The sequence below is a fragment of the Ailuropoda melanoleuca genome, chromosome 12 (assembly GCF_002007445.2).
Source record: "Ailuropoda melanoleuca isolate Jingjing chromosome 12, ASM200744v2, whole genome shotgun sequence".
NCBI lineage: Eukaryota > Metazoa > Chordata > Mammalia > Carnivora > Ursidae > Ailuropoda > Ailuropoda melanoleuca.
Window position 1 is genome coordinate 2819604 of NC_048229.1, and position 23703 is coordinate 2843306.

At 52.5% G+C, this 23703-nt stretch overlaps 1 protein-coding gene across 1 annotated transcript in view; it reads right to left on the reverse strand.

Annotated features, from left to right (window-relative positions):
• The window catches only part of TMEM132C (transmembrane protein 132C), a 310078-nt gene that overhangs the window by 60083 nt on the left and 226292 nt on the right, over window positions 1-23703 (reverse strand). The window contains exon 5 of the mRNA XM_034637908.1: window positions 10108-10291. Within this exon, the coding sequence (XP_034493799.1) occupies window positions 10108-10291 (184 nt within the window). The remainder of the gene's footprint in view (window positions 1-10107; window positions 10292-23703) is intronic.

Genomic DNA, 23703 nt, shown 5'->3' on the forward strand with positions numbered 1-23703 from the left:
CCTCCTGTGTGACAATTACTTACAGCGAGTGCAAATTCATTCCCAGATCGATGCTCTAACATGTTTCCCACACTGCTGTCATTAGGGGGCCGCAGAGCACAGGCTGGCACTTACTTCACGTTGGCCTCTGCGTCACGAATCACGCCCCAGACAGCGAGAACAACGCACCTGCCTTTCGACTGGATACACTTGAGCCACAGGTGTTTATGGGCGGCTTCTGTGACCAAGCGATGGAGAGGACGACAGTCCTTCACCTCAAGGGGCTTATACTCTTGGATGGGGAAGACAGACACGGGCATACATTCACTCACTGGCAGCCCCTTACTAAGCACCTACTGTGTACCAGGCCCAGGCATAGACGGTACTGATGGAGTGACCCCTGCTCTCATGGCNATGGGCTGGATGTTGAGGGCCGCCGCTGAGGTCCTGGTGAGGCCCACGGCACAGACCAGGATCCTGCACTCCCTGGATGTGGAGGCCTGACTCTCCGGCTGCTGGGCGCTGGGACCGGGACAGAAGCCCAGCCATACAGCGGGAACGTGTCTAAACCATCTGAGGTTAGAGGCACAGGAATGGGAGAACCAGGCACACAGAAGACTTCCAGAGTGAACGTCCAGGATAATGTCCAGGAAGCCAGCACACGGGGATGGCGTTTTACACCTGTGCTGTCCTTTGCTGTTTCCCCAGCTGGGCACTCAACGGGCCTGCGGTGAATAAAGAGTGGTCCAAGGTCAGGGGCTCAGGCCACAGTGAAGTGGATGTGACTCTCAGTGGCCACACAGCCCACACATTCCGGGAGGCCAGAGGACGATGGAGGCAGGCAGTAAGTAAGAACGTGAGAAGGAGAGTCGGGTAAAGCTAAAACGGTAATTTCATCAGATGTGGTGGACCGGAGACACGGAGCCTCCATTACATGGGGTCCCAGCAGGCAGCTGCCAATGCGTCCGCAGCAGGAGGGTCCGAGGAGACCCTCATGCAGTGAGTGAGCTTTGCACTGAGTCTGGAGTGGCGAGAAGGAGCCTTTCAGGAAGGGACCCAGCGAGGACAAAGATGCCCCATGGGGCGGGCGCAACAGCCCTTAAACTGTCTACGTGCGACGGGTGCCGAGGAAGGACAGGTTGTGTTGGGGTTTCTCCTCTGTGTCCGGGCTGGGCGATGTGGGGGCCGGGGCTTCCCTTCCACCCCGGGCTGGGTGTAAAGGGCTGAGGGGCCCCTTTTCCCAGCAGGGACAGTGATGGAGGCACTGGGTGAAGCTTTACCTCTCTACGGCCCCAGTTTTTAGCCCATTTTGGGTCACGGGCACCTCTCACTGGCTGGTGAGGTCGAAGAAACTCTTCTCAGCATAAAGAGGTTAAATGGATACAGTAACAGGCTTACAGAAGAAACGAATTTCAGATCTGGTAATCCGCGTCCTTCTGCATTACTGCACGAAGTAATTAGATCTAGGGTCGAGTGTAAAAATGAGCATAATTTCAAATTAGCGAAGAGTATGAATGGGATTTCAAGATATCTGTGTCAGCTGTCCTTTGATGAAAACCTGGAGAGCTGGCTCGGGGGCGGCTGCTGCAGCCTGGGGGCCTGCGGTCTGCGTTCCCTGGGAGGGACACTGAGTTTCGGACACAGGTTTGGGATCGAAGGTGCACCTCCACCTGCCTGAAGCTCTCTGTGGGTCCCTAGGGGACTGAGGCCCCTGCGGACCCTGGGTCTTCTCTGTAGGGTCCCCTCCCCCCAGGCTCAATTTTCTCACACTCCAGCCCAAGGGCTGGGGCTCAGCCCTCAGGGAAGAGCGGCCGGTGGGCCGGTAGCTGCACTCTCCCAGGATTGTGGGGTCCGGTTTGCGGGGGCAACAGACCCGCTTCTCTGAGTGTGCTCCTCCTGCCCCTGCCTCCAGTCGAGATGATTCTAACTGGCCGGTGGGTGAACATTTCTGTAGTAACCGCCAGGTGTTTATTGTAAGGTGAAAGAGGCACAGACAGGTCAAGTCACTCGTCCAGGGTCACACAGCCACTCAGAAGAGGTGCTAGGATTATATATATTATATATATATATATATACATATATATGGCCAATATAGTTGGCTCTCGATTCCTATTCTATCCTGAACTCAGAGAAAATACTGAAGGAATGGTAGATTCTCTGAGGCTGGGCATGGTGGAAAGGGAGAGGCTGGTGTGCAGAGGGCGTGCAGACAGCCAGCGCTGCGGGCTGGGCTTCTGTCCTGTCCTTCTGACCTCGGGTGTGGAGCCGAGCCGCCCTGCCAGGCCTTCTGCTAATGTTCATGGGGGGATGTTGGATGATTTTGCTTGTTTTTTTTCCCCCTCATTTCTTTCTTGCTTTCCCCACCTCTATGTTTTTTCCCCAATAAATTCATAAAATCTTTCTTAAAGGATTTATTTATTCATTTTAGAGAGGGAGGGAGAGCATGAGTGTGGGAAGGAGCAGAGGGAGAGAGAAAATCTCGAGGAGACACCGCACTGAGCATGGAGCCCGACACAGGGCTCGATCTCACGACCGGAGATCATGACCTGAGCCGAAATCGAGAGTCGGACGCTTACCCGACTGGGCCCCCCAGGCGCCCCTGATTATATAATCTGTAACATTAGAACACACGTTTTACTTTCTAAGTAAGTAAAATAATGGGAGGGGCGCCTGGGGGGCCCAGTCGGTGAAGCGTCTGCCTTTGGCTCAGGTCATGATCCCGGGGTCCTGGGATGGAGCCTGATGTCAGGCTCCCTGCTCAGCGGGGAGTCTGCTTTTCCCTCTCCCTCTGCCTGTTTCGGCTCGCTCTCTCTCTCTGTCAAATAAATAAATAAAATCTTAAAAAAAAAATACCAGGAGGTCTAAACTTGGGCGAGCCTCGACAGTCCCTCCACCCCACCCCATGCTTTACTGCTGGGGAAACCCCGCCGAGCGACTGGCGGTGTTAATGTGAACACCGGCACTGACCGCTCCCATCGTCGGGGCGTTTCCTTTGTGGCAGGTGGTGGGTAAGGGATCATTCATTGGAGAATTAAATGGTAACCCTGAAAACGTTCCTACCAAGTCAAAACAACTTCAGATGAGTCACCAACTTGCTTTTTAGACAGAGACCCGTGCCAGTCAGCTGGAGGAAGGGGTATTTCTACATTGAATTCCACAGTAAATCTCCAGCTGTGACAAGAAAATACTTATTCTGCCCATATGGTTATTTTTCAACCCAGCAAACATTTTTCAATTGCCCGAGAGCATTGAAGCCATTCTTACAACACTCTCGGGGGAGTCACAATATATAATTTTCATGTAGGGAAAGGAGCACGAATATCAGGGTAGGATGTTTCCGGGAAACAATAAAACATTATTTTTCCATTGTCTCTTTAAAAATAATATTCTCCAATCCCCGTCAAAGTAGATGTCTCTCAGTTCTTTGAAATGCCTGCTGTTGCCTTCCCAAACTCGGACGATATTGCCAACACGCTTCCCCACGGACCTCCAAGCAGAGTGAAGCCATTCATCACTGGCAGATTGACAAGTGGGTCCAAGAGTATCTCGGCAATGCCCCCCGCCTGCTAATGCCTGTTTCGTCCTCGCGTCGGGTTCTGCGAACCTAGCAGGGAAAGGGTGCCGAAGAGCTCCCACAGCATGCTGTCGGATAGAACAATCCAACCTCGGGGTCCAGGGACCCCAAGAGACCCCATAAATGCACCTTCAGTGTTAATTATGAAGAGATGATGAACGTGGTCAGGGCCCTTCCTCACCATGTCTGCTTCTGAGGACGACCGTGCTGTGTTCCCTGGAAAGAACTAGAAGGGAAAACGGAGCCTGCATCCCTCGGGGTCCTGGCTAGACACAGGAGGCCCCCTCAAAGGGCTGGGACAGAGGATGGGTAATGAAGGGCTCCCAACAGAGCTGTGGGCAGGAGCAAAGGAAATAGCCAGGGATGGTGTCGCTGGGAGCTCTTAGCCCCAGCTCCAGGGGCAGGGGGAGGCAGCCAGTTCCTGGGGCCCAGAGGGAGGAGAACCCCAGAAAACAGGGTCCCCTGGGGGACAGGAGCTGGAGGCAGAGAAGACCATGCCTCTGACTGACTTGCAGCAAGATAGGGAGGGACGAGGGTGTCAACATAACTTTTCAGGGTCATAATTCAACCCACAACAGGAGCCTCTGTGTCTCTCTGCTCTGTCCAATCACCCCGGCGCCTCCCGCTGGCTTGACCCCACCAGAAGCCGGAGGGCCAGGGAGGCTGGGGGCTACAGTCCACAGAGGCCAGCCCCCCAGGGCCCAGAGCCAGGCAGAGCAGGAGGGCCAACGGCTGCCATCTCCCCCCGGCCATCCTCTCTTGCTGCACGCTCGGCCCGGGGCTCCCGGCATTTCTCCAACCTTAATGAACCTCCGTGGCGCCCCGGAGAGGTGAGGATTAAGATCATTCTGCAGATGTGAGGGCAAGTAGCAATCTCTCCCTTAAACAGCCCTGGTGACAGCCACTTTATTTTAAATTTGATTTTATGCGGAGAGATGTGGACACGTTCTAGGAATTTTGAAAGCTTTATATAAAGAGAAAAAAACCCCAAGTTCCCACCACGTTTCAGGGGTCAAGGAAAATGATTTCATCTTAAGTTTGCAAAGGCGAAAAATGGCAATTGTTTGAAACTCTTCCAATTTCGGGGTAAATCTCGCCACCCCCCCAGGAAACTCAATCTGGGACTCAGTCAGTCAGTCCTGGGGCAAAGGGCCTCTTCCTACACCTGCCCAAATGAGGGGTTCCTGCTTACTCCAGACTATGCATTCAATTTGGTTTTTTATTTTTAAATAAACGCTAGGGAGAATCATGGAGGCACTAGAAGAACTAGAAACACTTAACGCTCCACTCCTTTGCCCTGTTACCTGTCTTCCCAGCAGCGCCTTACTGTTACCTGGTCCTGTCCTGTGAGCTATCTACCTGTCTGCTGTCTGCCAGCCTCCCCAGAGTGTCGGCACCCCTGGAGTGTAGGTACCCCCACAGTCGGCACCCCCAGAGTCTCTGCACCCCCAGAGTCTCTGCACCCCCAGAGTGTCAGCACCCCCCGAACATCAGCCCTTCTGACAGTGTGAGGCCCCCACAGCATCAGCACCCCCAGAGTATAGGTACCCCCACAGTCAACACTCCCAGAGTCTCTGCATCCCCAGAATGTTGGCACCTGGAGAAGCAGACCACCGCTGCTTCCCTGGGCCAGACCACGGCGAGCATCCGCAGCGGCCCGCACATCGTGAAGGTGTGGCGGGAACTTGAACAGATTCTGCTGCCCCTTGATTCTCAAAAAGAGGCCATGACCCTTGTCCCCTCACCAGCTTACAGAAACCGCCACCTGGAATCTGTGTATGGCTTCTGCTCATGGGGTCTCAACTTGTGACGTGAACCCTCTGTCCTTAGGCCAAAGAACTGAATCTCAAAACCTCGTTGGCCCCCGATGCTCGCTCATACATCGTTTGTGCTGCCTGGGGCCTGACCCGGGCTGCCCTCGGGGCTCTCATGCACACCCTTCCCCAGGTCCGTCCCCCACCCTGCCTGACCAGGGCTTAATGCAAGCAGTGCAGGCAGAGGCAGGGCGGGGACTGGAGGGAGGGAGTGCGGCAGAACTGAGACCTGGGGCTTTCTTGCCTCCAAGCAAAGAAAGGGCCCTTGCCAGGGAAGCAGGAAAGGGGGTGAGAGAATTGGCTATGCGGGTCAGGGCTCTCCACACAAAGTCGTGCCAAGGGTCTGCGTGGCTCAGAGACTCCTGCCTCAATGGCTCACTTTGCAGGAGAGCTGAGAGCCTCCCCCATCCCATCTCATCTACTCCCCGGGAGCTGAAGCCAGCAGCCGAGTGGGACCCAAGGCCACTGATGAGTCACTGGATTCCCAGCTTTCTCACCTGGATTGAGGAAGGTGTTTGAGAAGGCCTGATTTGAAGGTGAGAGCTTCCCCAGTGAGCATATTTCCCATCTAGCAATCCTCTATTTGACCTTTCTGATGTTAGCGTTTCTTTAGAATGAGCAACCATTCGGAGGAATTTACTTCATTTTTTCCAAGACCTGACCACTTGACTGGTGAACATATGGATTTGCTTCCCGTTCAATTTTTTTTTTTTTTAAAGCTTCTCATCTCCTGGTCAAGCTTCAGTTCAATTTGCTAGTTGCTTCCAATAAAACTTGATGTTTTGGCTGCTTAAAAAAAGCTTCTCATCTCCTAGTCAAGCTTCAGTTCAATTTGCTAGTTGCTTCCAATAAAACTTGATGTTTTGGCTGCTTAAAATTGTACTAAAGCTCATTCTAGAAAAGAAAAACCCAAGCCTTTCAAAATGCTAAAACTGAGAATAGAGCTTGCTCCAAACTGCCACACTTGCTGGCTACCCGTCCTCACAGTTCCAGACTTTCCACACTGCTCTGCACAGTGGCGGTCAAGCAGTACCTTGCGGGGGGGGGGGGGGGGGGGGANGGGCGGAGTATGCAAACTGAGGACATCACCAAGCACCCGAATACAGCCCCTTGGTCTCTGCCCTGCAGTCACAGGAGCCCATCAAAGATTGTTCGGACGAAGCCAGCTCGAGAAGTTACTTGCAAACAAATGGATTCTGGGTATGACATAACTAGTCATTCCATTTAACCGTAAAAGCATTATAAAAACACAATAACCACACTAATCACATCTTGCTTAGAAAAGGGCTTTCTTGGGGCCCCTTGAAAAGTATGGCAAAATAGTATCTCCTATCCTTACCATGATTTCGCTTTTCACGGTATCTGAAAGCCTTATCTTTTTAAACGAAGTAGGACAGGAGCTAATCACTTATCCCTAGAAGTGACGCTGATGCTCCAGGTCACTGGTCTGCGAACTTTCTCCTTGAAGACCAGATGGAAAGTATTTTAGGGTTTGTCAGCCCAGAGGCAACACCGAGCCTATGAAGAAGCTCTTCTATAGCCGCTTCCAACGCAGCTACTTGGAAATACAAAAACCTTTCCCAGCTTGCACGGCGGACGAAAACAGACACTGGCCATAGACTGTGGACGCTTCTTCCTGGACGTGTAAAGTTGAGAGGACTCATTCTCCAACCGCTAGATAGTAGCAGCTCCCGGCGCTAGATGATGCCTTCTGTGGTGAGGCTGCGCTGTTCACGTCTGTCCGCCCCTCTCCGTCGCCGGCAGCCGGAGTTTCCCATCATGCACCACGCCCCCCGGGCTCCGCCAATCAGAGCATCGCGGCCTTCGGCCTCGGCGCTTGGCTTCAGGTTGGTCACGTGACCCGAGTCGAGCCAATCAGCTCTCATCAGAGCCGGTCCTAGGAGATTGGCCTGAGTGTTGGCCGCAAGGCTTTGGCTCTTGTCCTGCTGGACGCGATGCTATGACAATGTCAGCACAGCACTGCCCGAGGCCACCCTGGGGACAAGCATCACGTACAGTGACTCCAGCCAGGCAGAACACGCAGATGAACACAGGAGGGGAACCACCTTCCGTGATGACCGCGTTTGCTCCAGCCGCACTGACATAACGCAGGACCTTTAAAGACACCCCGCTCAGAGCTCCGGAGGGAGAGTCTGCGGGTGAGAAAAATCTCCGGGTGGTCTCAACACGCATAAGCTTGAGGGCACTTCTCTAGACGTTTTAGTGCCCTGAACCCCGTGCAAGTCAGGCTGGGGGGCGGTCTGTGTAGCTGGAAGAGCTGGGACTGATCCGTGTCCTGGAATCCACTGTGTAAGTCAGCCAAGTGGCACTCTGGCTCACAAGCTCTTATCAAGGCAGGCTGATATCAGCAGTAGGAGGGCAATGGTGTTTTGAGTCCCGGAGACAACTTGGCCGCTTCTCAGTCTCCCACTTGGGCAGCACCGTGGAACCACCCACAGGTCCCTGCTTCCCATCCCCAGGGATCCTCACTGAATTTGTCAGGGCGGGGGCCCGACAGTAATTTCTAAAGCCTCCTGGTGGATTCACAGGGGCAACCAGGGCTGAGCCATCACTCTGCTCTTCCGTGGTAGGGATTGGTACACGCTTCCCAGAAAGGGCCGTCAGTGCCCACATCAGATGTGGTGGCCACTCCACACCTGCCCCAGCCGCTCACTCTTCCTGCGGTGGGCGAAAGTGGCCACGGACCATGCAGAGCTGGAAGGGCGAGGCTGCGTGCCCCTAAAACTTGACTTAGAGAAACAAGCAGAGGCTGATTGTGGTCCTGGGGTTGGACTGTGCAGATTCCTGTCCATGGAGTAACTTCGTTATTTGCATAGAAGGCATTTCAACTCCTTGCATGCCAGGTATCAGGAGGAGCCGTGTGTCTGTTTGTTGCCTGGTGTCCGTTCTCATGTTTTCTAGCAAAACAATCCCGAAAGCTCTCCGCTCTCAAACTTGCGTGGTTTGTGCCGCTGACTCATTTCTTGGTTTGGGTTTTCCCAGAAGGGTTCCATTGCAAGTGGTTTATTGCGAGGTGCGGGCAGCATTGGTCGGGGAGTGGGGAAGTGAGACAAGCCACAGGGGACCACAGCCGGCATTATGGGCAAGGGACCGTGGGCGGTGATGGCAGCCTAGGTGCACAGGGGCGGGTGGAGGCACCAGCGTGGAGCTCCTGCCTCAGAGTCAACCCCCAGGCGGGCCCGGGGAGCTGAACTCCGTGTCTGCCCGCTCCCGGGAGCCACGCTGCAGAGAGCTTCCTGGATGGGGTAGGCTAATCCCTCGGTGTTTTTGTCCTGCTGCACAGGTGGGCAGGTGGCTTTGGATGCCAGACAGACCTCTCAGGCGAGGCGAGGGCAGGGCGGGAGATCCACAGCGTCTGTCCCAACCCGTGCAAACTCTGGGGGTGTAAGGCCCCTGCCACGGGGACTGCTTCGGGGAGACAGCGTGACCCCAGAGGAGTCATCGTGGCAGCGAAGCCTTTGTCGGGGTTTCTGGAAATGAGCCAGGTGCCCTTCCTGGGCTCGAGGCTTGAACCGCTTGGCAGGAGTTTCAGCTGCCAGGCTGCCGTTGTGAGTAGACGCAGGGGGAAACCAAGAGGCAGAAAGAAAAACAGTCCTGGAGACGAGCGGAGTCCTGATCAGGTGGATGTGGGAGGATGGATCCTGGACTCGGAGTCACACGAGCCAGCAGATTCTGGCTGTGCTGAAGCCAACTGGGTGGCATTTTGTCACATGGAACCCAAAAAAATCCTAATTGATATATTTCCCAGCTTGCTATCAGTGAAGCTTGCTTACGCCAAAGCTGAACAGAAATTAGTTTTACAATTTCCATGCCAGGCTCCATGTGAGGGAGGGTGAATTCTGGCAAAGACAGTTGTAGCTGAACATCAAAGGACCCTGCACGCACTTCTGAAACGCCATCCCCTTGGTCTCCTGGCAGGCGTCTCTGTGGAGTGGGACTGAGCACGGCAGGTGCAGGTGAGCGACCACAGAGCAAAATTGCCATGTGGCTTCTCACCATTCTCTCTTCCTTGCTCATTCCCAGTGGCCATGGGAGCCAGAAGTCACGGCATGGGTTTGTGCACACTGTATCCGTGCCGTGGTCCATGTGGGTCAAGGCCATGTTGACGCGCCACGCAATGAGCACAGACCGTGGTGTTCACCCAGCCCTTCCCCCGCACCCTCTGGAGATCTGACAGGGCCACGGGACTCCTTAGGACCACAGTGTGGATGTGCAAGAGTCACATGTCATTTCCAGGCCATTGCTTGGAAAAGCATGTGACTCTCCAACCATCCCTTCTTCTGTCATGGAGACCATGAAGGGCATGTATTCCTGATGTCAGAGCTGCAAGACGGCGAAGGGCCCATCCATCAAGGCCCGTGAGACCCTGCACAGAGCAGAGCCCCTGCCATTTCATCACTGACGTTGTGTTGAGCCTCTTAACCCCCGGGGTTGTTCGCTGGCTCTGACGACTATACAAAGTGGCCTCAAGCCTCCTTCTAAAAGGGAACAGAAGGTCAAACAGGACTGACTTAACTAGAGGAGAAGGAAGTCCCCTAACAACCTGGGATGCCCTTACAGCCAGTGTCATGAGGGAAGCAGGAGGGTAACCGAGGTTGACAAATGCTACAGTGACTCCCCGAGCTGGAGGGGGAGCCCGGCGCCCCCGAGGCACTGGCAGCAGGCGTCTGGGGACAGAAGGAAGCCCACGGGGGCAGCGTCGGGCCCATGGGGTCTTACCGTGGCTAGGGGCACGATGCCAGCCAGGTCCTTCTGGCTGATGAAGATCTCGGACACGGCGGGGTCTGTGGTCACCCTCCGCGGGTACTCGACCTGCCAGGCGATGGGCTGCGTCCCCGACAGGCTGCTGAAGCTGGCAATTTCGAAGTTCATCTGCACGACCTCGCTGAACAAGCTGCTGCTTCTGGAGAAGGAGCAAAGGAGAATGGCTTTGAGTGGACCTCGGTCCGTGGAAGGGCCCTTTTCCCCGCCCCCGCCACAGCTGTACCTAGAGTCTAAGGCACAAGCCAACAGCTTTGGGGGGCAGCACCTCCGCCTTAGGGAGGCGGAGAGCTGGGATGGAGCAGCACCCACGGGAGGAGCTGGGCAGAGGCTGAGCACTGGGTGTTGACAACTGTCTTTACCGCTCCTCAGAGCCCCGGGAACCCGTCGGCCCCACCCCTACAGGATGAGCCTGGAGGACCTGGGAACTAAATGACTCCTTTCCAGCTCAGTTCCGCAGGTGTGCTGGGCGCTGCAGGCCTAGCGTTCCCTCTGGTTCTAGAGAGGCAGAGAAGCACAGAAGGGCCCGGGGCTCCCCCGCAGCTGGATGCAGCCCCGAAGCAGGTCAGACCCTCCTTGGGGACGCAGACAGGGGACCGGGAAGCCAGTGAGGACGCGGCTGCTGCAGGGGAGTTCCAGGCAGGTGTGTGCTCCTGGCTCTTCTGGGGCAACAGTGGGGGTGGTTCGTGCTCACGGGCCCTCAGGCCCTGGTGCCAGGTGGATGGGACTGCTGTTTCCATGTGGGAACCGCACGGAGCCGGCAGATGTCTCCCCTCTTTCTTCCCCTGCTGCCTTGTCCCTGGCTCATGTCAGCGGCTCTCCTGGAGACGGTGTGGACTGCCTTGCATCCTCTAACACCCTTTCTGCTTCGACAGAGGGACTGGTTGGCTAATGGGACTGGTCCCCGACAAAGCATTCTGACCAATACCCTAAATCAGAGGGGACCCCACATAGGTGTATTTTGAGCAAGCTTGCCCCAGCGATCGTGATGCTATGGAACTTGTGAAGGTCCAAGCTTCTCATTTTACAGACAATGAAATTAAGGCCCAGAAAGAGGAAAAGGCTTGCTCGCCACCGCGCAGAGCTGAAGGAAGGAGGCACCTCCGGAACCCCCATCCCGTGCTCTCCTCCACGGCAGCTGGAGGTCAGCTGAGGAGTCACAGGACACCGAGCAACTGTTTCCGTGCAGGGCAGGCACACTGCGGCCTGGGAGCTGAATGCAGCCTGCTGCCCGATCTCATAAATGGTTTCATTGCGACTCGGCCCCGTGTGCACGTTGACATTGGTCTCTGCTGCTTTTGTGGGGCAAGAGCCGTTGGGCAAGGGTGTTAGGTAATGGATAGCTGGCGGAGCCCAAAGTCCTTGTTATCTATACCTTCACGGAAAAAGTTTGCTGCCCCTCGTTTTAGGAAGTCAGGGAAGGGGAACTTGGAGAGGTTTCGGGAGCTGCTAAACTGATAAAGTCGTTACTGGTGGAAATGAGAAGGAAGGGCTTTCCAGGCACGCAGCGGGGTCTGTAGGGTGCAGGATTCTGGGAAGCTGGGCACTGCTGCAAGGGGGGGCAGGTCGCAGCATCTCCAGCTCCATCCACTGGGAAGGCTACATGGCTTCAGGCGAACTGAGGGGAATTTTCCATAGCACATCAAGAAGGAAACAAGTATGCTTGAACATGGCATCACCATTGTGTGCGGGTCCCACTCTGAAAGGTGCTGGAGAAGCCCTTCCCTTTGCTGGGGTGAGAAGGACACACCCACCCAGTTTTTTGGGGGCTTGCTCAGCAGCCGGAATGCTAATTCTCCAGTTCATCACCCTCGGCCCTGCTCAGTAGCTGGGGCAGGAGGCGACGGGGAGGTCACCACACTTCCCAAAGCCCTGGGACTCATGAATCTGCCTCATGCTCTCTGAGCCAGAAGTGGGGCCCAGAAAATCACGATTCATGAGATGCTGGATATCCCTCTGGGAGGGAACATCAATCCAGCATCTGGTGCATTAATCCATGAGCTGTGCAATCTCAAGAGTGGATTACTTGCCTTGGAAAATGAGGGGGAAGTGTCTGGAGTCTGGAGCGTTTCCAAACTAAGAGCCCCGTACTTGGTCTGGCAGTGGAGGCCTGCAAGGATCTGAGCCTCCAGAGATTCTTCCCACTTGCTCTGGCCCAGTCTCTCTCTTCCCTGGGTGACAGACATGCCTTTTTGGGGAGGGGTTAATCTTGCTCTCTTAGCAAGAATGCTCACTTTGGTGTGTCCTTATCTACAGCAAAGATGGGCACGGGTTGAGACATCCGTGTTGTTGGATGGACTCCGCTCAGCAGACTTCCTCAGTGATGGAGGAGGCGCAAGTCCAACTGCCCCAAGACCCATCGTGGCCCCGTGGGGATACACCTGAGTCTGCAACGCGCCTCAGCTATACCCATCTTCATTTCGTTACAAAACACTTTTTTGAGCACCGTAAAGCTGACCAGCTTCTGGGACTAAGTTGTGTCATCTGGACAATTGGAATGATGGGATTCCCATTGTCCAGGGAGGGAACTGGCATGCAGAAGGGATCAGCACGACTTACACCCTAGCCGTGTCCTCCTCCATTGCAGTTATGGGAAGGGAGGCAGCAGTGCTGGACAGGAGGAAAGAGAAGCGGTGTCTGCCGTTCTGACTTTGAAAGATGTTACGTTATATGATTTTTGTAAACAATGGGGTTGCCCTCTAGGGTATTCTGCTCAAGGTAGTGTAAGAGTAAGGACAACAAGCCATTGTGTATGAAATGTTTCCTGTGCACCAGGCACTGGACCAGGTCCCACACATCCACTATTGCAAATCCCAGTAAAAACCCTTTTGGAGGTAATTACGGTTCCTCTTTTGCATGAGTGCCAGAGCAGAGACTTTCTGGTGCTCCCGCACTCGGGGAGGGTGTTTGCACTGCTTGGTCCTCAACTGTGGATGGGAGGCGATGACCAGGCAGGGGTCCATTGGAAACCTAGCACACTCCCTAACTCCCTTTCTACCATGTGTGAGTCAACTAAACTGACCTGTGTTTTCAAGATAGGAACAATTTCAAAAGTCACAATCTGGGGGAAATTCCAGCTTTCCATGGAGCTGGGCAGAATCCTGGGTCAGAGGGACGTCAGGGTGGTACTGGGGGCAGAAGTCTGACACACTTTTGCAGGAGGCTGCAGACCTCAGACCAGGAGAAGAGGAAGCTGTTCTGAGTCCACAGTGACCTCGGAAGCGTGTGCGAGCGAGAGGCCAGGCAAGGCCAGCCCAACAGCGACAAGAACCCCAGGGAGGCCCTGGATGAAACATTCTGACTCAAGACGAGGAATCCTTGGGGAAGAAAGAGAATCAGGTCCATCCTTGGTTCACTTCTGTGCAGTCCTGCCTCTTCCCACCCTCCCTCACCCCACATGGCTTTCAACCGTCTCATCTCCAAAGACCGCATAATGGGATGCATCCAAACTAAAATGAATTGAGCCATATTTTGAAAGGGGAGACTTCAGGGGCACTAAGGGGAGAAGGGCACAGGACAGCTGTGATCGCCGGCTCCTTTCGGAATGGGCATGTTGCTGCGTCACTCCCGCCAACAACTGCCATGTGGATCGTGACAGATTGGTTTTTTTTGGAGTTTCTCTATAAAATCTCTGGATTTTAAATTACAAGAACCTTAACCTTGTAGCCATGATGTGGCTCAAGCAGGGTCTCCGTTGGTTGTCAGTTTGCTCTCTGGCTGTGGGAAGGGGTGTTCTTGCATTCTGAGGCAGCATTTCATAGAAGAGCCACACTTGGAGGGAGCAGATGCTGGCCCCGAAGACGATGCATGGGATGATTTTCGAACTGCGGTCCCAGGACCCTTTGCATACTAATGCGGTGAGGGGGGCGGCCGTGGGACTAGAGGTGGTCCTTAATGTCATCCCCCTGCACCCTTTACTCCTGCAGCAGGAAAAGCAGCTCCAACCTGACAAGTTGTAATGCTGGGCCTCCAAGAAGTATTGATTTAAAAGATGAAGGAAGAAATAGGAGGAGGGAAAAGGTGGGAAGGAAGGAAGTGAGAGACAGAGGGAGGGTGGAGGGAACTGGGGGTTGGAACCAAGACTATAACACGGGACCCTGCCAAAGAAACACAGCATGTGGTACGATCATGCTGTGGGCTTCCAAACAGACTTCCCGAGTTCAAATCCCAGCTTCGCTAGCTGAGTACCAAGGCACAACTCAGCCTCCCGTCCTGAGCTGCAGACTGGGGAAGCTGCTCCTTCCTGTTTCATAGAGATTATAGGAGGATAAGCAAATGTTTGAATAAGTGTCATGCACTTAGAACAGTTTCAAAATAGCCAATATCAGTACATGTTAGCTGTTCTTGTTTTCAGCAGGACTTGAAACTATGCTTGTTCTCAGTGACTTGATGTCTGACTGCCTGACGTCACCTTTAAAACATGCCCATAGGGCTGGTCCAGGAGCTCCCTGAGAACAAACCACAGTAGAGATGTTCCTGTCTGCCATTAATTGCAAACTGCGATTCGTTCAGATTTGCATTTACTCAGTAGCTGTCCCTGTCAGACATGGTATCACGGTACAACACGTTTCTCTGGACGATGGAGACCAAGAAAGGAAGAAATTCGTTTGCAGTTCTCTCTGTGGTCAGTGCCCTTCTGCTGTCTCTGAGCCGGCAGAAATCTTCGCTAAGCTTTTGCCTTGAAGGGACTAAGAGCCCTCCATGCCCGCCCATCTGGGGCTTGTGATACTGTTGGAGTAATAAAGGGAAGACTTTAAACACTTAAGTGACTCCAGAGAGTGCCCAAGAACCACCATTTGCTAAATCAATAGTGTAGATTTATTGCAGTAACTCTTGAAAGAAATTTTTGAAATTGGCTTAAAAAAAGCTCTTACTCAAAAACAAATAAATTCCAATAGTCCTAATAAAGTTTGGACCACTGGAAACCCAATTTACCAAACCTTTTAGCTATTGAACTCTATCTCGTAAGAAAATGGAGTCTGGGGGTGTGTGTGAAGAAGCCAATAGGGCCTTACCTCCCCACTACGGGGTGTGTGGGACTTCATCAGCCACTGTTGGCAGCATAATGCCTACAGAAAGGAATGAGGCTAACAAAATGAAGAAATCAACCTTATTATAGGGCAGCCATTCCAGGAGAACAGTGATTCCGCCCAGGCTTTTATTTTATTCATTCTACTTCAGGTGAATTTCATGAAGGCAAAGGACACACACTTCCCCTCTAGGAAGACTTTATTAGATAGTCCCACTGACCCCAAGGGCAACACCTGCCCCGCTGATGTCTGGGCCCTCTCCATGGTGCTGAAGGATATCAGTTCGGATGCCAGTTGCCAGCAACAGAAAGCACCTTGGGCTGACTGACAAAGAAAAGGGAACTTAACAGATGCCTCAAAATGACTAAAAAGTGTGGGGAAAAAGACACAGAGAGTAGTTGGGAGCAAAGGAAAGTTACAAGAACCTGGACAAAACCAGTTTTGTCATCAAAACTGATGGTGCCCAAACTAATTGTCTACTGTCCTTGACTTTGTATCATGCATCCTGCCTTCAAAGGGCTGCGTGGAGATATCTGACTGGCTGAGATCACATGGGGCAGGACAATGGGGAAAGATCTGGCCTGCTCTTGAGGGAGTCGCCTCTTGCATCCCTGCTCTTTGCAATTAACATGGAGGGCAGAATTCAGGATTCAGGTTAATGGTGAAGGGCAGATGGGGGAGAAAAGCCTTGAAGGTTGCCCTGTTTCCAAGCACCCTTGGACTAGAGTATGAGCTTGGACTTAAAATAAAAATTTACTTCCTCTCTATCTCAGTCCCCAAAGTGTAAAATGTTTCAGGAGCAGGTAAATGTACAAAGGAATGAGGAAAGATAGTACTCTGCTGCAAATCACATTGAAACCAATGACAGTGCTTCAAAGGAGAACCACAGCCCTCATGGAAATAATCTGAGCCTTCGCGTCCCATAAAGCAGGGCACTCAGACTTGGCCGAATGTTATAATCACCTGGGGAGAATAAGAGAAACATTATTGATACCTGGGTCTATCCTGGACCAATGAAATCAGAATCTTAAGTGGTGGCACTTAGACATTAGTATTTTTAGAACTCAGGGGATTTTGATGTGTGGCCATGGTCAACAATTACTGCTATACACAAAACATTTCTCCCTCTGTGATTACCAAGCACTTCACTTCTAAATTATTATTACTTTTTTGCTTCCTAGTGTCTATGCAGCAATTGTACTGGGAAGGGTGTTACAAACATGGGCTCTGAAATTGGACACACAGGCTTGAATTCTGCCTTCGTCCTTTTGTGGGGTTGGGAGGAATCCTGGGTAAGTTACTTGACCTGTTAGTTATCAGCCTTGGTAGCAATCTCAAATTATTTGGTAGAAGAGATTTAAAGAGCTGGTGTCTGGGTGTCACCTCCGGGATTTTACTTTCATTGCTCTGGAGTGAAATGTGGCATTCTTAAGGACTCCCCAGGTGATTCTAACATGCAGCAAGGTTTGAGAACCACTAACTTCACCTCTGTAAGCATCAGTTTCTTGATCTGTGCTAAGCTAACCTCCTGAGACTATTGCAAGGACAATATGTGTAAGGACAATAGCACATGTATAGATCTTAGAGCATACAAAGCAACTATTCACCAAGTGGGAGTTATTACTGTGATAATATTTCTGCTGTTCAGTAACCTGGCAGGACTTGCAAACCTTTGTCCTTCTGAGACCACAAGTCCTGGGATTTGCTGAACGCAGCAGGTGGGGGAAAAACAGGACCTTACCTAAGCCCCTCAGGTCCTGACCTAACTGTCCCTCCTGAGTGTCAAGTTCACATCTAGCTCTGCCCCTGTATGTGGCTGGACCAGATCCTGTCACTTATTTTTCTTGTTGCAGCCTGGTGGATGAATGTGAGCCCAGGCTTTGGAGGCAAAGCCCTGGGTATGAATTGCACACCCCTCCCGGTGTCATTGCTCCTATTACTCATGTCCCCAAACCTCAGTCTCCTCATCTCTGAAATAGGGACATACATATCCCAGAAGCTTGGCACACAGCTGTGTAAATGTTGACAACTAATCCAATTAGTAAAAGAAACTGGGGTATGTGAGGACACAGGTAAGCCGAACAAAACCACGGAGCAAGCAGAGCCCTTCACAGGTGAGGAGAAAGAGCATTGAGGCGTCCAGTTCTGCTAGATCCTTCCTGTGGGAAAGCTCCCCGCCTGGCTTCCACGGGCTCCAGGGATCTCTAGGCCACACAGTGCTCAGTTGTGGCCATGCATTTCTGCTAGCTTTTCTTTTCCATGCAGCCTGCAGTTTCCTGAACCTAACCTACCAGGAATGTATGATATATTCATTCGGGAGCAGCTGAAATTTTAGCTAAATTAGGTCACACTTCAAGAAGTGCAGCTGCGAAGAGGACATCAGGGGTCCGGGTAGAAAAGGCATGGATCCATACACCATCCTGAAGTTCTTGCAGTTCTGTAGCAACTGTGGGGGCTTCTTGGTACCGCCATGGTGGTCCCTTCCCACAGGGACAAGCACTAAGTCCATCCCTTCAGATCCAGTTAGGCCATGAGGAGTCCCAGATTCAAGATCATACAGAGAGAGAGGGGCCTAGCCCTCCTAGCTCCAAGCTCCATTAAGAGACCCTAGGGAAACCCAACAAAGGGATTGCCCATAGAAGTCCTATTTATTGTGGGAAAACAGTTGTTTGAAGATAGTGACTTGGAACAGTCTGTTACACAGCATCAGAGAAGAGATGTGGGTTCTGACTGATACAGTTCTTACAGACCTTAGAGTATCCTCTGCGCTTTCCCAGCAGGACATGGCAGAATCAGCTTGGGATGCTAGGGGCCGGGAGGACCCAAGGAGCCCATCCCACTGCCCAGTCTTCCAAGGCCCTGAGGCATGCAGGGGAGCTGTAGAATTTTCACCTAGTTCCAGGGAAGGTTACTGAAGTCCACTGACAGAGAGAACAGAAGCCGACCCAGACCTGGCCTCGGTCTCCTGCAGAGCGACATCTGGCGTGCGCTCAGAGATCAGGTGGAAACATGGAAATGTCATGAATGTCAGCACCAAAGAAGGAGCAGACGCAGCGCAGGCGGCATCCCTGTGGATGAAGCCAGAAGACGGAATATCTATCTGAAGACCGAGCCCTACAGTCCCAAGTCGCCTGACTCTTCCCACCCGGGCCAATCTTGAGGGAAACCAGGCAGAGGTCAACAACCTCACGGTCTGTGTTTAAATGTGAAATGGCTTAGCAACCTTGGAATCAACCAGACTAACTTTTCTGCTACCGAGCAGAAGGGGGTTTAAGGCAGACATCAAGTGCAATGACAGACGAAGGAACAGAGGTGTATATATTGTTCTGCATCCTGGACTTTGCAGACTAGGAATCCGCTCAGTACTGCTGTTAGCAGACGTTGCATATGGCATAACAAACGAGTGACCATTCTGAGTCCCCTCTCGGGATTGGAGAAGTCGCTTCCATCCTCCACATCTTGATCGTGCAATGTCCCTCTCCCCCTGCACTGCTTCTTGTCTACCATTTTCGTTCCAGTTTTTTTCTACTCTGGCCTCTGCAGGATGACTCAAAGACTCCAAGCTTCTTTCTACCTCGGTGCCTTTGCACTTGCCTTCCCCAGACACCATGATGGCTCACCCATCACTGCACTCGCCCTATTATCCATGGCTCACTCAGCCACTTTATCTGTATCACCACACGACACATTAGACATTTATATGCATTTGGTCCTTCACCATCTGCCTCTCCTCTCTCCAGCGCAAGGTCTGTGAGAGCAAGGACGCGGTGCTGTTCACTGTTATAGCCTCCTGCTACATCACAGTGCTGACCATACGAGGTGCTCCATAAATATTTGTTGAGAATAATGAATGAGCGATTGCTCTAGGAGCCAAGTTCGCTGATATTCACACTTTTCTTTCCTTCCACCGGTCAGGTTAATATTAATTTCCACTCAAGGAAGGAGGAGCTCTGCTTAGTGGAGAGAAGGGGGCAGAAGCATCCTTTGAAGCTATCAGCCTTCCCAGAAGGGTTGAACTCCTTCCAAGAGAGAAGCCAAAAGCAGAGCCCGTTGGAGACCTTCCAGGAAAGACACGCTCCAAGGTCCACTACTGAAACTTCGCGTTTTCCAAGTATCACGGAAGACAGAAATTGGATCTGCTCCAACGTTTGCTATTGAATTTTACGCTTGCTGAACTCCACTAAATACATAATGAGAGGCCGAATTAACGATGCAAAAGTATAATTTACAGTTAATGTTTGTAATTGATGAGTTGAGGGTTTTGGTGGCAGCAAGGACTGCTCGAACCAGAAGAACCAGAGGGATCGGAGAAGTTTTACTGCTCAAACGGAGGGCATGCTCTGCTCAGCACCAAGCCCTTCATCCATCAAACATTCCCCAACACCCGCCCTGTGCCGGGCACGGTCCTCCAATGCCAGAGACGCGGGGTGAAGGCACGGCGGACCCCAGGAGATCACAAACCTCCATGAGGAACTCCCCCAAACCTGCTCTCAGTTCCCATTCATTTGGCTAAAGGCTCGGCGAGGAGACTGACCAGAGGGAGTGCAGATACCACACATCTCGGGGCTGCTCTGCTCCCGTCCCCGGTCCCCTCCTGCAGCCCCAGCTGCTGTGGCATTTTCCGAGCAGGCAGGGTCGCAGTGGAGTGGAGAAAGGAGTCTAATCATCATGCTATCATGTCTCTTTGTACTGGGGGGTCCATACTATCTTCAAAGCGACACTAGCCATCTCTGTCCTCCTACTTCATATCCTCAGACCCAGCTGCATGATAGAATTACTGGTGAGCTTTAAAAACACACCAGTGCGTTTTAAAAATGCCTCTTCCCCCCTCCCCTTTAGATTCGACTGATCCGTAGCAGCAAGAACAGCTCAGACTGAAAGCACTGGAGGGGATATAATTTTTTTTTATGGTAAGTCTTTCTAGGGTATCCCTATGTGCAGCCAGGGTTAAGAAAAAAGGTTTATTGGTGTCTTTTTTGTTGTTGATTTAAGGAAATAGCTTCAAATAGAGAGACCTGATTCTCATAGCAAACCTAGCCGCAACAAGACAATAGTCTCACCCGAAGCAAGACCGAGGAGCCAGCCCAGGCGTCCTGGGGCACCACCTCTGCCCACGGCCCTGGGAAGCCCCACCTAGCCCTGGAAGGGCTCACTGCTGGATGCTGCTTACGCTGTGGTCATCAGTCAGAAAATCGAGCCCACACAAGGTAGTTCTGCGAGGGGGTTTAACTGTAGTTATAAAGGCTCTGGGTGGGCAGAAAGGACAAATGGGAGGGCCAAGCACTGGGAGATTATCAATGGGTAGATCTTCCTACAGGGGGCAAGGGGAGGGGGCAGTGCCCCAGGAGCCAGGTCACTGGGGAGAGCTGCAGCCATGTCAAGTNTCACGGTCTGTGTTTAAATGTGAAATGGCTTAGCAACCTTGGAATCAACCAGACTAACTTTTCTGCTACCGAGCAGAAGGGGGTTTAAGGCAGACATCAAGTGCAATGACAGACGAAGGAACAGAGGTGTATATATTGTTCTGCATCCTGGACTTTGCAGACTAGGAATCCGCTCAGTACTGCTGTTAGCAGACGTTGCATATGGCATAACAAACGAGTGACCATTCTGAGTCCCCTCTCGGGATTGGAGAAGTCGCTTCCATCCTCCACATCTTGATCGTGCAATGTCCCTCTCCCCCTGCACTGCTTCTTGTCTACCATTTTCGTTCCAGTTTTTTTCTACTCTGGCCTCTGCAGGATGACTCAAAGACTCCAAGCTTCTTTCTACCTCGGTGCCTTTGCACTTGCCTTCCCCAGACACCATGATGGCTCACCCATCACTGCACTCGCCCTACTATCCATGGCTCACTCAGCCACTTTATCTGTACCACCACACGACACATTAGACATTTATATGCATTTGGTCCTTCACCATCTGCCTCTCCTCTCTCCAGCGCAAGGTCTGTGAGAGCAAGGACGCGGTGCTGTTCACTGTTATAGCCTCCTGCTACATCACAGTGCTGACCATACGAGGTGCTCCATAAATATTTGTTGAATGAATAATGAATGAGCGATTGCTCTAGGAGCCAAGTTCGCTGATATTCACACTTTTCTTTCCTTCCACCGGTCAGGTTAATATTAATTTCCACTCAAGGAAGGAGGAGCTCTGCTTAGTGGAGAGAAGGGGGCAGAAGCATCCTTTGAAGCTATCAGCCTTCCCAGAAGGGTTGAACTCCTTCCAAGAGAGAAGCCAAAAGCAGAGCCCGTTGGAGACCTTCCAGGAAAGACACGCTCCAAGGTCCACTACTGAAACTTCGCGTTTTCCAAGTATCACGGAAGACAGAAATTGGATCTGCTCCAACGTTTGCTATTGAATTTTACGCTTGCTGAACTCCACTAAATACATAATGAGAGGCCGAATTAACGATGCAAAAGTATAATTTACAGTTAATGTTTGTAATTGATGAGTTGAGGGTTTTGGTGGCAGCAAGGACTGCTCGAACCAGAAGAACCAGAGGGATCGGAGAAGTTTTACTGCTCAAACGGAGGGCATGCTCTGCTCAGCACCAAGCCCTTCATCCATCAAACATTCCCCAACACCCGCCCTGTGCCGGGCACGGTCCTCCAATGCCAGAGACGCGGGGTGAAGGCACGGCGGACCCCAGGAGATCACAAACCTCCATGAGGAACTCCCCCAAACCTGCTCTCAGTTCCCATTCATTTGGCTAAAGGCTCGGCGAGGAGACTGACCAGAGGGAGTGCAGATACCACACATCTCGGGGCTGCTCTGCTCCCGTCCCCGGTCCCCTCCTGCAGCCCCAGCTGCTGTGGCATTTTCCGAGCAGGCAGGGTCGCAGTGGAGTGGAGAAAGGAGTCTAATCATCATGCTATCATGTCTCTTTGTACTGGGGGGTCCATACTATCTTCAAAGCGACACTAGCCATCTCTGTCCTCCTACTTCATATCCTCAGACCCAGCTGCATGATAGAATTACTGGTGAGCTTTAAAAACACACCAGTGCGTTTTAAAAATGCCTCTTCCCCCCTCCCCTTTAGATTCGACTGATCCGTAGCAGCAAGAACAGCTCAGACTGAAAGCACTGGAGGGGATATAATTTTTTTTTATGGTAAGTCTTTCTAGGGTATCCCTATGTGCAGCCAGGGTTAAGAAAAAAGGTTTATTGGTGTCTTTTTTGTTGTTGATTTAAGGAAATAGCTTCAAATAGAGAGACCTGATTCTCATAGCAAACCTAGCCGCAACAAGACAATAGTCTCACCCGAAGCAAGACCGAGGAGCCAGCCCAGGCGTCCTGGGGCACCACCTCTGCCCACGGCCCTGGGAAGCCCCACCTAGCCCTGGAAGGGCTCACTGCTGGATGCTGCTTACGCTGTGGTCATCAGTCAGAAAATCGAGCCCACACAAGGTAGTTCTGCGAGGGGGTTTAACTGTAGTTATAAAGGCTCTGGGTGGGCAGAAAGGACAAATGGGAGGGCCAAGCACTGGGAGATTATCAATGGGTAGATCTTCCTACAGGGGGCAAGGGGAGGGGGCAGTGCCCCAGGAGCCAGGTCACTGGGGAGAGCTGCAGCCATGTCAAGTGTCCCCACAGGAACTGGAGCCACAGGGAGGGACCCAGTGCCTGAGACCCCTAAGGGAGCATGGAAGGCACCAGATACTCTACTCCTCTCCTCCACCCCGTCTCTCACCAGGGCCTCCCAGTGGTTAACCATAGGCAGAGCCCGGCTGGCATGGGATCCTGGAAACCATCCAGTGTGGTGGGGTCACAGAGCAAAGGAAAGGCTGGGAATGGATTGGAGACCAGACCAGCAGACGTTTGGCACACATTCCCTCCAAAGCCCCGGCGCAAACACCACCCGCTCAGCGGACTGTCCCACCATATTCCCTGGGAAATCTGCAGACTGGTCAGCTCTGCTGCTCTGAAGAGAGTAAATTACCTTCCAACACACATTTCACTAGCACCGCAGGTAAGCCTGGCACTGTGCTGGCTGAGGCTGAGCAAGGAAGGCAAGGCTCTTCTCTTGACACTGGTTTTACTGTAGGGTTGGAGAGCTGGGCCATCGCAGGGCTGCCCAGGAGGCTTAGAGAAGGGGTCTCCGAGACAGTGACGTGTGAGCTGAGGCTGGCTGAGTCGGGGGAAGCCAGGGGAACTGACAAGGGGTATATGAGGACAAGGGGGCATCGTCGAGGAGATCCTTCATGGCACGAAGGAAGACCAGTGGGCTGGAGCCAACGAGCACAGATGTAGACAATTCCAACACCTGCGGAAGGAAGCTCGAGGCGAGGCCAGCGCTAGGGGTGCAGGTGGTGGGGGTTTTCTTGAACCCATTCCCCGCACATTTTAAAGTCCATGCTGTTAATAAGTGCTGGGTCTGCTTTTTATGTTTAAAAAAGAAAAAACTTTGAGAAGCCATCATATTGGGTTTCCAGAAGGGGCTGAAGGAGGGTGTGGGGTTTGAGAGCGGAGGACAGTCAGGACAAGACCCAGGGGGATGGTGCAGCCTCGAGGGAACGACATGCTG